Below are 15132 nucleotides of genomic sequence, written 5' to 3' on the forward strand. Positions count from 1 at the left end.
TCAGGTTGTAGGAACCAATAGAGAATGTGGTAAACATTTCAGGGAATACAGATGGCCCAAAACCTGAGTCATGCAGTAAGGCACATGTAAAAGCCACCAGGGAGATGGAGCCAGGTATTAGAGTGGTTTTGTTGTATGCTGGATGGGATAGAACACAGGCTGTCTGCGCATGCTAGGCAGGTGTTGGTCCATAGAGCAGCAGCCTTTCCCAGCTCCTATGTTCAGTGCTTCCTTCGTGGTACAGGAGGGGTTTGTTTATTGCAGTGTTGTCAAAGGCAGGGCCTTGTGCGACTGCACAGATAATGTGCTGCTAAGCTATGCCTTGTTCCTCCTCTCCTTTGGTTTCTGTGTTACATTCTGAAAGTTTTGTTCCGGTGTTTTTTGCTGTTCGCCCGTTATATTTTGTCTTATATAGTCTGTTATTCATCTTTGGAGGTTAGAAAGTTCACACAATTAGAATGTAGCTCTGGGATAGTCTGGCATGTACAAGGAGCTAAGGTTGATTGCTGGTGTGTTACATCTCTGGTAGGAAAGTCCAGAGTCACACCTCACAGCAAACCTCACAGAAAAGATTTACTGGGAATGACCCGAGAGAATGACTGCCTCTGCTTGGGTAGAAAGCAGCAAAGAACTGAGCAGTAATCAGGCTTTATATAGGGGGTCTGGGTTAGGGGGCCTTTTCAGGGTGGCCTGGGGTTGGTAGGATTCTGTGGCCTGACCATGGGCATTTTTTTTCTCTGCAGGACAGAGCTTGTTCGTCTGCATCTGGAGGGGGTTGAAAATGATGGCTATAGCCACTATGGTCTGGGTGGGCATAGCATGCCACTTGCACAATGAGGGGTTTGCATTCCCCCCTTTTCTGTTTATCATTAGACTACTATCTGCTGAATGTGGTTGTTGAAGTCCTTGCGGCAAACTTGATCTTTATCTCCAGGGAATAATTGGGAGTTGAAGGCGTCTGGCTCTGTAGCTAGGGGCTAGTTATCCTGTAATAGCAATTGATTAAAATTCTGGTTAGGAATCTTTTGAATCTATTGTTGAAGAGATATAGACAAGAAGTTTATAAGGCAGGATGCCTCCATTAAGAAATGAAGGAGACGACTGGAGAGTTGGCTCAGTGGTTAAGAGCACTGGCTACTCTTCCAGAGGTCCTGAGTTCAATTCCCAGCAACCACATGGTGGCTCATAACCATTTGTAATGGGATCTGATGCCCTCTTCTGGTGTGTCTGAAGACAGCTACAGTGTACTCATATATAAAAAAGATGTTTTTTTAAAAAAGAAATGGAGGAAGCCAGGCAGTGGTGGCACACGCCTGTAATCCCAGCACTCTGGGAGGCAGAGGCAGGTGGATTTCTGAGTTCGAGGCCAGCCTGGTCTACGAGTGAGTTCCAGGACAGCCAGGGCTGTACAGAGAAACCCTGTCTCCAAAAAACCAAACCAAAAAAAAAAAAAAAAAAGAAAGAAATGGAGGAGAAGGGGATTGAGAGGGATAGTGTACAATTCCAAAATGGACTATCAGTGATCCACTGGGCAGAGAACTGAGCAGTTTCTTAAGTTTTTGGAAATCTGTCTGGAGTTGTTGGTTGACGTGAAAGCAACATTTCTCTGTGAGGAAGATACAAAGGCCATCTCTCCTGTCATCAGTGAGTCTATTTGCCCCTGGAGGGTAAGGTCTGAGGCACCGTTGGAGATCCTGGATGAACTGAAAGCAGAATTAATGGTAACTATCTAGGGAAGTCGTCAGTGCCTCAGTAGCAGATAGTGGCGATGCTAGCTAGCGCTAATGGCCAGCACTGAGGGGAAAGGTGGGGTCTGCATAGCTTGCCCATATGAACCCTGTGGTAGGAACCAGCAAGCATTCATCACCAGATCTCGCTTCCAGACCACCCATCAGGTTGGCAGTGGTCAGCTTGAGTGCTAATGAGAATTGTGGACATTGTAAACTTTTGGACATAGGGGCTGGCTGGGTGGTAACACCGTGGATTAGGGCAGTATTGCAGATTGAGATTTTTTGTTTTTTTTTTTTTTTCTTTTCGAGAGAGGGTTTCTCTGTGTAGCCCTGGCTGTCCTGGAACTCACTCTGTAGACTAGACTGGCCTCGAACTCAGAAATCCGCCTGCCTCTGCCTCCCAAGTGCTGGGATTACCGGCCTGCGCCACCATGCCCAGCTGTTTTTTTTTTTTTTAATTATGTCTGTATAGCCTTGTGTATGTATGTGTACAATCCATGTATAAGGTCTGCAGAGAACAGAAGAAGGCATCCAGTCTCTAGGAACTGGAGTTAGATAGCTGTGAGCTACCATGTTTGTGCTGGGAATTAAACCCAAGCCGTGGAAGAGCGGAGTGCTGTGAATGGCCAGTCGCCTCACCCTGAGAAGCCTCGTCTGCAGGGCGCAGGGTGAGCAGACACAGAGCTTCTGCAGCATAGGCATTAGCATGTACCACACAGCCCATGTGCTTAGACCGCACACATACCAAAAGTAGTTATATTTAAAATAGTTGAAATGGCCAAGCATGGTACTGGTACATGCCTGTAATCCCAGTTCTCTAGACACTGAAGCAGAGTTTAAGGTCAGCTGAGACTGTCTTTGAAAAAACAAGTTTAATGGCAGATGTCAAGCTTTTGGGATTTTTTTACTATAAAAACTGTATGAAGCTACAATGTCACGACAGTGCAGAAGTAGCTGAAGGATCGATTTCTGAGGTGACACAGTAAGCGCCTGGATGTAAACATCTAAAGTCAGTTGATTCCAACAAGAGCCCCACAGCCACTCGGGGGAAACGAATCTTTCTAACAAGCGGTGCTGGGTTGTCACATATAGAACTGGATCCCATGTACAAGTTAGCTCAGAATCAATCAACCTCTTAACTGCGTAGCCTGGTCTGGCTGGTTGATTGCTTGATAGATAAATAGGCTGGTTGGTAGGTAGGAGGTCGATAGGTAGAAAATTAGAAGACTACAAGGTATAATAAAATAGAAGCAAAATATATTTCCAATTTAATATAGTGAGGACTATTATCCAAAATATACAGCTCCTCCCCTCCCTCTGTCCAGTGGTACTTAGGATCAGACCTGGGTCTTCATCGCATGGCCGGGGAGTCCATACCACTCACCTGTGCATCCATGCACCACAGCCTCTTAAACTCAGTAAGAAATGAACAACCCAGTTCAAAAATGGGCAAACTTCCTGAACTTAGATCTTGTTAAAAGGAGGAAACAGACACCTAAAAGGCCGCCCAGTGTTGTATCATCGTGGATTTACACATTAAACAAGGGCATACTGCCGCACGCCTGTTAGAATAGCTAATGAAAGCACAGCAGCAGTGTCACTGGGCACAGAGCGGCAGGAGCTCAGATTTGTTACCGGTGAGCATGCAGTTAAGTAAATATGTTCTGACCATACATTACAGCATTCAGTTAGGGTATTTGTTTGTGTGGTTTTTCAAGATAGGGCTTCTCTGTGTATAGCCCTATGACTAGCTTTGTAGACCAGGCTGGCCTTGAACTCAGAGATCTACCTGTCTCTGCCTGCCTCCCCCAGTGCTGAGATTAAAGGCATGCTCCACTACTTTTTTTTTTTTTGATTATGGGTTTTTTCGAGACAGGGTTTCTCTGTATAGCCCTGGCTGTCCTGGAACTCATCTGTAGACCAGACTGGCCTCGAACTCAGAAATCTGCCTGCCTCTGCCTCCCAGAGTGCTGGGATTACAGGCATGCACCACCACCGCTTGGCTGCTCCACCACTTTATATTCATTAGATTTTATCCACAAGTTGGAAATGTATATACTGAAAAAAATCTTCACACACATTTGCATCAGTTTTACTCATGATTGTCTAGACCTAGATGTGAGCAATGTGTACTTTAGTAGTGACTGGGTAAGCCAGTACTTCTAGACAATGGTCAGGTCATTGCTAAAAAAGACATTTATAATCCCAGGTTGAGGTAAGCAAAAGACCTGAACCCAGAACCCAGATTAAATATGCCAGCTCTGGTGATACAAGCTTAGAATTCCTAAACTGAAGAGCTTGGGGCTCACGGGCTCGACTGGTGTTCTCGCCTAGTCCATGAGCGGAGCTGAGTTCTGAAAAGAGGTGGGCAGTGTTCCCAAGGATGTCATCCAAGGTTGTCCCTAGTCTGTGCAGTAAAATAAATAGTAAGTTTAGAAAAGCCAGCCTGATCTACATAGGGAGTTCCAGCACAGCCAGGGCTATATAGAGACACCCTGTCTGAAAAGAAAAAAAAACAAAAAACCTGGAGAGGCTGGAGAGATGACAGAATTGTTAAGAGCACCGGGTGTTCTTGCAGAGGACGTGGCTTCAGTTGTCAGCATCTGCATGGTGGCTCACACCTGTAGCTTCTGTTCCAGGGCCATCACCCTCTTCTGACTTCTGACATGTAGTGCATGGATACACATGTAGGCAGAACACCCACATACTTAAATAAACCCAGGGGTTAGGTATGGTGGTGTAGACCATTATACTCAGGAGTATACTTCCAGTATACTCAGGAGGCAGCCTGGTCTACAGAGGGAGTTCCAGGACAGCCAGAGCTACACAGAGAAGCCGTGTCTTATAAATAAATGAATGAGTGAATGAATAAAACCAACCAACTCAACCAATAAAGGTTTATTGTGTTCATTAAATTCTTGCCGGCCACTAAAGCTTCTCATTTCTAAGCCAAGAAGAATAAAAGCGAGTATGTGGCTGGACTCGTGGCAGAGGGCCTGCCCAGCGTTCACAAGACCCAGCACTGCTAATGGAGGGAGAGCATCTGGGTGCAGGCTCGGGCATGTAACCCCAGCCTTCCGAGGAGGCAGGAGTCTTGACTGCGCTGCCTACTGGGACCTTGTCTCAGAGAACCCTAAATGAAGAAGAGGAAGGCACCCTGGCACAGGACACCGCTGCTGTGAAGCCATAGTAGATACTTTCCTACTGTGCTAGGGCCAGAGTGGTTTCCGCAGCTCTAGTGGCCAGAAATGGGATGAACAGTTTTTCTCTTTTCTACTTGAATGTGTATGTGTGAGACAGTGACAGCAGGATTGAGGATTGTTTCTTCTTTTCGCAGATTAAAGAAGAAGGAGTTTAGTTTAGAGGAAATCTATACAAACAAGAATTACAAGTCTCCTCCTGCAAGCAGGTGAGTCCTGCGGCCGTCCGGCCCAGCGGGCAGTGCTGGAATGACCTCTCACTTTTCTTGGGTAGAAAGGCACTTCAACTCAGCTCTACCCAGTATTGAGTGGACTTTTGTTGTTTGTATTTTGTGGGACAGTATCATCGTGCATGCTTGGCTAGCCTAAAATTCACAGATCCACTTGATTCTGCTTTTGGAAAGGTCTGTATTACAGGTGGCCCCATATCCAGCCCAGTGTTGGGCATTAGAAGTAGCTAGAATTGGGGTCATGATAGGAAATGTCTGTGTGCTGTGCAGGTGTGTCTTGATAACACACTGCCTTGTCTCCTCTGGGCTTGTAGTTACTGCTGCAGCCATGATCTTAGTCCAGACACTGATGCAGTGTCATGGGCCTGCTCTGGGTCTGAAGTCAGTTCAAAGCAGTGATGGGCACTAAATTTATCTGGGTTGAAGGAGAGTCCTGGTATTATCCCAGGACTCTAGACATGGGCTCTGCCTGGAAGGCATTTTTCCTAGAAGCCTGTTCATTGCAGGATTGCTAGGTAACCGTAAGAAAGACGGGAACAGCCAAAAGTTTCTATTATTCGGGTGCTCACTGAACTTAGGTTCAGTCTCTCTTTTTTTTTTTTTTGAGGCAGGGTTTCTCTGTGTAGCCCTGGCTGGCCTCGAACTCAGAAATCTGCTTGCCTCTCTTAGGTCCATTCTTACAAGGAAATATAATGCATAACCGTTGAAACCGAATTGGACAACGTTAATTAAATGAAAATAAGCTTCAGGGTCTTCCATAGTTAAGAGCCCCATGTGCAGGACAGTGCATGTTGTGTGTTACTTTTGGAGGTATGTACCACCAGTTGCCAAATTCTGGGCCTACTCAGGGCTTGCCCCCAAATCAAGTACTTGCCTCCCTGGTAGTTGAGACTAGAGACTTGCATCATCCTATCTGTTTTTGCTTTCTTTAAGACCATGCTGGGTTGTAGCCCTGGCCCCTTATGTGTGTTAGGCAAACGTTCTACGGTGGATCCCAGCTACCAGTTTTCATTTATTTTTTATTTTTTATTTTGTGGTTTGTGAGCTAATAGCTTTGTTCACAGAAGGAAAACCCAAAATAAATTTGTGGTAGCGATCCATATTGCTCATAGAGTTTAAAAGGCTCACTGTCTGGGTTCTGGTGTGGTAATGCATGTTTGATCCCAGCACATGGGAGGCTGAAGTAGAGGGCTCAGGAATCATCTTGGCTAAATACGGAGTTTGAGGCCAGCCAGGGCTATGTGACAAGCAATGGCCCAGTGTCAACTGCTGTGGAGAGCATTTACAAAACCAGGAGTTAACGGTACTATACATGCTAGCGTGAGGAACTAGCCTCTATTCTATACACTAGTGTGTGAGGAACTAGCCTCTATTCTATACACTAGTGTGAGGAACTAGCCTCTATTCTATACACTAGTGTGAGGAACTGGCCTCTACTCTATACACTAGCATGAGGAACTGACCTCTATTCTATACACTAGCATGAGGAACTGACCTCTATTCTATACACTAGTGTGAGGAACTAGCCTCTATTCTATACACTAGCATGAGGAACTGACCTCTATTCTATACACTAGCATGAGGAACTGACCTCTATTCTATACACTAGTGTGAGGAACTAGCCTCTATTCTATATACTAGTGTGAGGAACTAACCTCTACTCTATACACTAGCATGAGGAACTGACCTCTATTCTATACACTAGTGTGAGGAACTGACCTCTATTCTATACACTAGCATGAGGAACTAACCTCTACTCTATACACTAGCGTGAGGAACTGGCCTCTACTCTATACACTAGCATGAGGAACTGGCCTCTACTCTATACACTAGTGTGAGGAACTGGCCTCGGTCTTGCTGTACCCCCTTCAGTTGTAACTTTTCACTTTGTGCACATAGTTATAAACACACATATGCTTTTTCTCATGCATAGAAACAGCGATTGGCAGGACACAGCTGAGTTGGGGGTCAGCACAGGCATCCTTGTGCTGCTGGTGACTCGGATCTGCGCTCTGTCCTTAGGTGTTTAGAGACCATCTTTGAGGAACCCAAAGAACGGAATGGCACCTTGATCTCTGTCAGCCAGCAGAAACGGAAGCGAGTTCTGGAATTCCAAGACTTTACGGTCCCTCGAAAGAGACGAGCTCGAGGTAAGGTGAAGCTGGCCGGCAGCTTCACCAGGGCCCAGAAGGCGGCTCTGCAGACTCAAGAGCTGGATGCTCTTCTGATTCAGAAGCTGATGGAACTGGAGACTTTCTTTGCCAAGGAGGAGGAGCAGGAGCATCAGCCAGCTGCTGAGAACAGTTCGGGGTCTCCATTTTGAACTTTTGTAGACCTCCCTGGAAGAGGTTCCCTGATTTTAGCCCTGTGCCCAAACCACTCACGATGCCCAGCCCGTGAATTTTTACTTATTTCAAGGTGCAGCCTTTTTAGAAGCTGGTGAAGAGGGCCCTCTAATTCTACTGCTGAGTATAGAGCCTCAGGAATGCTCCCTTCTCCTGGGAATGGTCCTGAATGACCTCAGGCCACCTCCTTCCCAGTTCCCAACAGGTGGAAAAGCCACACTCTTAAGCAACACTAGGAATCTAAGGACTTGGTGTCTGTGCGTTCACATGAAAGTTCCTCTCTGTTTATGGTGCTGCTCGTCCAAGATGACTTAGATACCTGGCCTGGGGGGAAGGGGACCTGGCTGCCCTGCCGGGGGAGGGAGGACCTGGCTGCCTGGCCTGTGTGTTCTCACCAGCTTGTTATGGTGATTGAGAAAGATGAACTGGTGTGTTTTCTGACTTTGATTCTTGTCTGCCCAGGACCTTTATTCTGAGAGAATGTGTGTTTGTGTGTGTTTGTGGCTTTTCCCCCATCTTTTCTCCCATCTGTGACTGTGGGTCACTAGTGCCAGAGGAGCCCATCCCGGCCCCAATGTAAGTTGCACTTTTTAATGTTATAGTGTTGATTATTTTCATCTTTTCTTTTTTGTTTTTTTATTATTGCTGCATGTTTGGGATCTCTAAATGTGATTTTTAAACCATTTTGTAAGACATTAAGGAGAAAGACAATATATGTCTTAGGACAATATGTGACAGGCATTGGTCAGCACATGGAGGGGCAGTGTTTCCAGTCGTGTGTTTCAGGCAGGCCCTCCCTCCCCACCTTTTTGTGTAGCTCACTAGAGAAAGCACTTTTCTCCCTCTCCTCAGTCCCACCCACTGAATACATATATTTGTTTAGTGACATACATAAAAGCAGACTTCTTTTATAACCACTTGAAAACTGTTGAGGTGGAGTGTGGTTTTCTCTGAACTGCTGGGATATGGTGGAGTTAGGAGCAGTGGTGTGAGAGGCTGGCCAAGAGCATTTTCAGCTGCTTAAGTGCCTGGCTCTGTAACAGGCCGGAGCCAGCACTCCAAGAGTGCCTCAGTACTCTGGTCCTTTGTCAAACCTGTTGGAAGCGTTTGCATGCTAGAAGTAGCAGTTTCTAGGTTTGTGCCCAGAGGAGTCTGCAGGTGGTAGGCTGCCGTTGTCTGAGCAGCAGGCCCTCAGAGCTCACCGTGCTCCCTCCTCCTACTGTGTCCTCACCGTGCTCCCTGTCCTTGTGTTTTCTCGTCCCAGTATCTCTCCCATTCATTCTTCATACCTGCTGCTCAGAGTTCGGAGAGCCCGCTGATGGGTAAGATGCTCAAGCCGGCCGCTGAACAATGGTCATTTCTTCCCATTCTCCTAGCTTGGTCCAGGGACATTTCCCTGTCCGTCTGTAGACAAGAGTCAGCAGTGCTGACCTGGAATGTTGGCCAGTGCTCTTCGGACTCTTTCATTCCCTATTTGTCAATGGCTAGGGAGAGGGGGGGTGCCATTTTGGGGTCTTTATGTGCCTTTCCTTTGCAGGTTGGTGGTCTGGGCCACCCTGAAACAGTAAACTGGACATGAGCAGGGGAAAATGTATCAAGTCTTTCATCTCCTCAGCTGTTTAAATAAGTTAATACACACCTGCTTGTCTGTGGAGACTTGAAGGCCATGGCTCCATTACAGAAGAGAGCAGGCTAGTTTGCATGCTGGACCTCAGCAGTGTGTGCAGATCCCGGTTTACACATGTTGACCAGACCTACAAATGTGACCTGTGTTCCCTTGTTGGGGTGGGATTTTTAGTTACTCAGTGCTTCTGAGCTCTGTTGTTACTGCAGGGAATGGAATGAGTTAATGACTAGTGTGGCCTGGAAAAGGCTGGAAACACTAGTCTGGACTGTCAGCATTGTAGAGCACAGGACTAGAGAGACCTAACTCTATCCCTGTCCCGGGAATGGGAGGAGGAAAACGGTCAGCTTGGCCTGCCCTCCAGCAAAGGCCCATCTGCTTCAGAACTAGGAGACTCGGCCTCACCTGTCTTACCATTATGTCTCACAGCAGTCAGCCAGCCTCAGGGACACCTTAGTGTTCTTGGAACCTGTGGTCTCTGACCTTGGCTGGAGGTAGTGGCTGTTGGCTTGTCACCTGCCAAAACTATAGATTGGTTCTGTAATGGGAATTGGTAGAATTTCTTGGACTTCCCACCCAAGTAATGAGAAGCTGCCCTTAAGCACAACTTACTTAACTATAGCTCACCTTCAGAAGGTCAGTGTTTTAATGATTACGGAGAAAGAAGAGTAATCTCAGGTCCAGCCAGATTTCAGTTGTTTCCTTGGCCACCTTTCAGTCTCACTGGAGCAGCCTCCTTCCTCACTAGTGCCTGTCTTCTCTCCCTCCCCGCTGTCCCGCCCTGTCCCGCCCCGCCTCATCTCTCCATCCGTCTAGATGTACCTCATCACCTGTTAAAGCAGATTGTGTCTGTCTTCCTGCTGCCCTTATTGTGAGAGCTGACTGAGAGGGAGGTGCAGTGGGAAGAGATGTAGCTTTTGCCTTACTTGAGCCTGAAGAGCTCAGAAACTCATGCTGTGAATCCTAAACTTTGTGCTCCTCCAAGAGCTGTGAAAATCATGACTTTTTTTTTCCCACAATTTTGCCTGAAAGGGTCTTTTGCGAGGGCTCCAGAGCCAACCTAAGGTCAATTCTAGATCCCACCCTCTGGGCATCCTTCCCCTGGGTGTCTCCTCTGCCCACCATGCTAAGAGCAGTAGCAAGCCTGCAAGGCTGTGGCAGCAGGTCCGGGCTGCAGTGCAGCCAAGTGGACACAGCCCTCCATCTCCCCAGGCAGGGCTCGTCTCTTCTGTGCCGTGTGCATTAAGATCTGTGCAAGACCAACTTTTAGGTCATGGTACTTTCCTCCTGGTACCTGGGGGGAGGAAAGTATGCAGTTGGTGCTTTCTTTAATATCCTTTGTTTCTATAGCTTTTCCCCTGGTATCATGAAAAGGGCCTTTTTAATGACCACGTTGTGGGTGGCTGTATCCAAAGCATAACTAATTGGCCAGAGATATGGAATGTCCTCACCAGAATTCCTGTCAGGAGAGGGCTGCTTTCCTGGACTGAACTTCTATATAGAACTGGCTAGGAAGGCAAGTTAAATTTTGTTCAAATCACAATTAATTAATATTCCAACTTACCCGCACTTTGACCAGCAAAAGCTATCTTGGTTGTGAAGCTTAGGGTCCTCATTTAGCTGCCTTCCAGCCCAGCATGCCAGGATCGAAGGCTTGTTTGTCTTTATAAGACTGTCTGGTGTTGGCTGGATTTTAATTCTCAACAAGAGGCCCCTTGAGTTAGGATCTGGGCCAGTAAGTTGCTGTCCCAAGTGTTCCTGTATTATCATGGCTAATAGTTGAGTGAACTGTGTCCATCTCTGGTAATGCTAGTATACATGATACCCTGCAGTTCCTTTTCTGTTTGATAGTTTGTGACTCTAAATGCCCACTGTTACATTAATTAATTTATGGAAATAAATTTTTCTTGAAAACTGTTCAGATAATTGTCAAGGCTATTTTGTTCTTTAAAGTTTTGTAGTAGATTTGAATTTTACCAGAAATATTCCATGCAGATTAGACATGTTCCCTCCTTAGTAGATGTGCTTGCTGCTCCTGTGACAGGGCCTCCCTCACAGTCCTGCATGGTCACCTCCATCTCGCCATCCAGAGCTTTGCATTCCCAGACCATTGGTCTTGAACGTGGTCCCCTCCCATTCCATGTCTACTGCCCGCACACCCCAAGGCGTTTTGTTATGGCTTTACCTCCCTGTCTGTGCTAACAACTGTAACAAAAGTTCTTCGGGATCAGGACATTTCATTTTCTTAGCTCTAGTCCCTCCTGGTCTCTTTAGTTCCTAGAACAATGTTTGATATTTACAGCTGTTTACCGCCTAAACATCATTTTGGTCAGTGGACTGCATATTACCATAAGATGGTAATGGAGCTGAAAAATTCCTGTGGCCTAGCGAGGTCACAGCTGTGATGATGTGTTCTACTCAGGTCTTGGTGTTGGTGCAAACAAGCCAGTGCATTGCCAGTCTTGTAAAAATGTAGCACAATTGTGTACAGTGCATACTTGATAGTGCTAATAAATGACTTACTGATCTATGTAAATTTTTATTGTATTAGAGTACACTCTTGTTTTTATTTGTCTGTCTGTTTACTTATTGAGAAAGAGTCTCACCATGTGGCTGATCTGGAACTCACTATGTAGATCAGGCTGGCCTCGAACTCACAGAGAGCTCTGCCTCTGCCTCCTGAGTACTGGGATTATAGGTGTGTGCTACAATGCCTGACTAGAATATAATCTTAGTAAAAAGTCAAAAAAAAAAAAAAAAAAAACCCTTACTGTCTAACAGGCAGTAGCCTCAGCATCCATTGCATGTTCAGAGCATCAGGAGGCCATGGGGCCAGGAACCAAGGTAAGTGGTAAAGCAGCTGCCTCAGGTGTACAGCGTCTCAGGGTCCAGCTCCAGATCCGGTCCCTCCCTCCGAACACAGCCTCAGTGAATGACAGACCTGTACTATCTAGGGTTGTGTAAATGCACTGTTGGCATTCACAGTTTGACCGGCACACAAAGCACCTAAACACCCAAGGACACATTTCTCAGACTGTGTCCCTGAGTGTGACTACATGATGACACCTCAGAAAGGCGTCACGAATAAATGAGTGGCTTTGCTAGGCGTGAGTGGAGTACACACCTTCCCCTGTCCATTTCAAAAGCCTTTTTTAAAAAAGATTTATTTATTTATTTATTTATTTATTTATTTATTTATTTATTTATTTATTTATTTATTTATTTATGTGGATATACTGTAGTTGTCTTCAGACACACCAGAAGAGGGTCTCAGATCTTATCACAGATGGTTGTGAGCCACCATGTGGTTGGTTGCAGGGAATTGAACTCGGGACCTCTGGATGAGCAGTCAGTGCTCCTAATCACTGAGCCATCTCTCCAGCCTCCTCAAAAGCCTTCTTAATATTGGAAGATGCTTAATCTCTCCTCTCTCATTCCTTGCCATTCCTTGAAGGGTCTGTGTAGTGGTTGCTCAGAGTCTGATAACACATTTCACATTTGTCTGGTTCTGGGCAGCTCCAGACATGTCAGAGCAGACATGCACTGCAAGACTGGCACTTTCTGATTGGCTGTGGCTCATGGGAAGTTGGCATCAAGTTGGAATCACCTACTTGGGTATACATGTCAGAATGGTAAAGTTGGATATGTAACCTGTCTAGGAATTCTTCTAAAAGTCTCTCTGTCTCCCCCTTCCTGCTCCCCCTTTTCACACACATACTTTCTGTGATATCATTTTTCCTGAGACAAGGTCTTACTGTGTAGCTGAGTCTAGTCTTGTACTTCCTATTCTTCTGCCTCAACCACCTAAGTACTAAGATTTACAAGTAGCTGTCAATATACTCACCTTAAAAAAATATTACTTCCCCCTTATAAAAATTTAGTATTTTGCCGGGCAGTGGTGGCGCACGCTTGTAATCCCAGTACTCTGGGAGGCAGAGGCAGACGGATTTCTGAGTTTGAGGCCAGCCTGGTCTACAGAGTGAGTTCCAGGACAGCCACGGCTATACCGAAAAACCCTGTCTCCAAAAAACCAAATCCAAAAAAAAAAATTAGTATTTTAACTATGTATGTGCTCATGAGGGTGGGTTTATGTGCACATGAATGGGGTGCCTGCAGAGGCTAGAGGTACCAGATGGGGAGCTTGAGTTATCGGTGATTGACATGGGTTTGGAAATTGAACTCAGGTCCTCTAGATGAGCAGAACATACTCTTAACCCACTCTTTAGCCATACCACTGTTAAAAAGATGTATTTAATTTTATATGTGTGAATGTTTTGCACAGGTGTCTGTAAGGGCACTGTGTGTGTCCTCTGGAGGTCAGAGGAGGGTGCTAGATGCCCTGGAACTGAAATTACAGAAGGCTGTAAGCTGACATTTGGTACTAGGACCCAAATCTGGATCCTCTGGTAGGAGCACCAAGTGCTCTGAACTGCTGAACTTTGCTGCTCTTAAGAATCATTGAAACAGGGTATCCTGTAGACAAGGGTGCCCCCCCCTCTCTCTCTCTGTGTGTGTGTGTGTGTGTGTGTGTGTTAGAGATCATCTTAGTAGAGTTGATTCTCTGCTTTCACCATGTGTAGTCTGGGGACTGATCTCGAATCTCCCAGCATACCAGCATAGCAACAGAGCCATCTTGCTGATCTGACTTTTATATTTCTTTAAAACAAAACATATTGTGGTGTAGATTTATTAGTTCAGTTTGGTAGAGTGCTTTCTAGCAATCAAGGATTCCTAGGTTCAAGCCCCAGTACCACACTAACTAGGTGTAGTGAACAACTTCAGTTCCAGCACTGCAGAGGTGGAGGATCAACAGTTCAAGGTTATACTCAGCTGCATTCTGAGTCCAAGACTTCCCAGATGCCAAGAGCAAATAACAAGCACCTACATTCTCACCTTGTAATTAATAAGGATTGGCGTTGTTCTTTTGGTTCCAGTCAACTTCAGAACTCTGAAGTCGCACTCCCACCCAAACTCCCACTGAGCTGTCAGGCCCGCCACCATGTCTCTTTATACCGAAACTTGTTACTCTTGGGTCCCCTATTGCTCTATTGCTTTTGTCTCTCCCTCTATTAATCCATAAAGAACTCGATCCAAATCCTGTGCTTTATATTTAGCCTCTAGGTTATCATTACTATTTGTATCTTCATTGTTTCCCAAGGCCCACATTAGAAAAGCTTGGTCTCACCAGGCAGTGGTGGCGCACGCCTTTAATCCCAGCACTTGGGAAGCAGAGGCAGGTGGATTTCTGAGTTCAAGGCCAGCCTGGTCTACAGAGTGAGTTCCTGGACAGTCAGTGATACACAGAGAAACCCTGTCTCTCGGGGGGGGGGGGGGAAAAAAAAGAAAAAAGAGAGAGAGAGAGAGAGAGAGAGAGAGAGAGAGAGAGAGAGAGAGAGAGAGAGAGAGAGAGAGAGAGAGAAGAAAGAAAGAAAGAAAGAAAGAAAGAAAGAAAGAAAGAAAGAAAGAAAGAAAGAAAGAAAGAAAGAAAGAAAGAAAGAAAAGCTCAGTCTCAGTCTATGGCCCAGGGGAAGGTGGCCAAACAATTAAGAGGTACAGAATATAGTGGCTATGGTGGCAGCAGCCTTTCATCCCAGCACTTGGGAGGCAGAGGCAGGTGGATCTCTGTGAGAGCCAGGCCAGCCTAGTGTACAAAAAAACTTCCAGGACAACCAGGACTACACAGAGAAATTCCATTTCTAAATAAATACGTCAGGCAATTTCTGAAACAAATGCTTCTAAAGTATGCACCTGAGATAAATGAAAATACTTGACCATAAAACTTGTATATGAAAGCTTATAGCTGCTGTACTTATCACTGAAGACACATTGTCTTATGCTGTGTTGAAACACCGTGACCAAACTTGGGGAGGAAAGGGTTTATTTGACTTCCATATCCTGAGTCATGGTCATTGGAGGAAGTCAGCTTAAGCAGGACTGGAACCTGGAGGGAGGAGCTGAAGCACAGGCCACGGAGGGAGCTGACTTGTTCCCCATGGCTTGCTT

The 15132-nt window shown here is 45.9% G+C and overlaps 1 protein-coding gene across 4 annotated transcripts in view; it reads left to right on the forward strand.

The window, feature by feature from the left end:
• Positions 1 to 11665, forward strand: part of Prr14l (proline rich 14 like) — a 63461-nt gene extending 51796 nt beyond the window's left edge. For 2 of the 4 annotated variants that reach the window (XM_052199576.1, XM_052199575.1), the window contains 2 exons: positions 5068 to 5139; positions 7183 to 11665. In XM_052199576.1, coding sequence (XP_052055536.1) covers positions 5068 to 5139; positions 7183 to 7483 — 373 coding nt within the window. In that variant the 3' untranslated portion in view covers positions 7484 to 11665. Of the gene's footprint in view, positions 1 to 5067; positions 5140 to 5829; positions 5971 to 7182 lie in introns of those variants that run through there. The other 2 variants (XR_007980300.1, XR_007980299.1) reach the window with 2 other exon arrangements.
• The last annotated feature ends 3467 nt before the right edge of the window (positions 11666 to 15132 follow it).

This window comes from Apodemus sylvaticus, chromosome 11 (assembly GCF_947179515.1).
Source record: "Apodemus sylvaticus chromosome 11, mApoSyl1.1, whole genome shotgun sequence".
NCBI classification, from domain to species: domain Eukaryota; kingdom Metazoa; phylum Chordata; class Mammalia; order Rodentia; family Muridae; genus Apodemus; species Apodemus sylvaticus.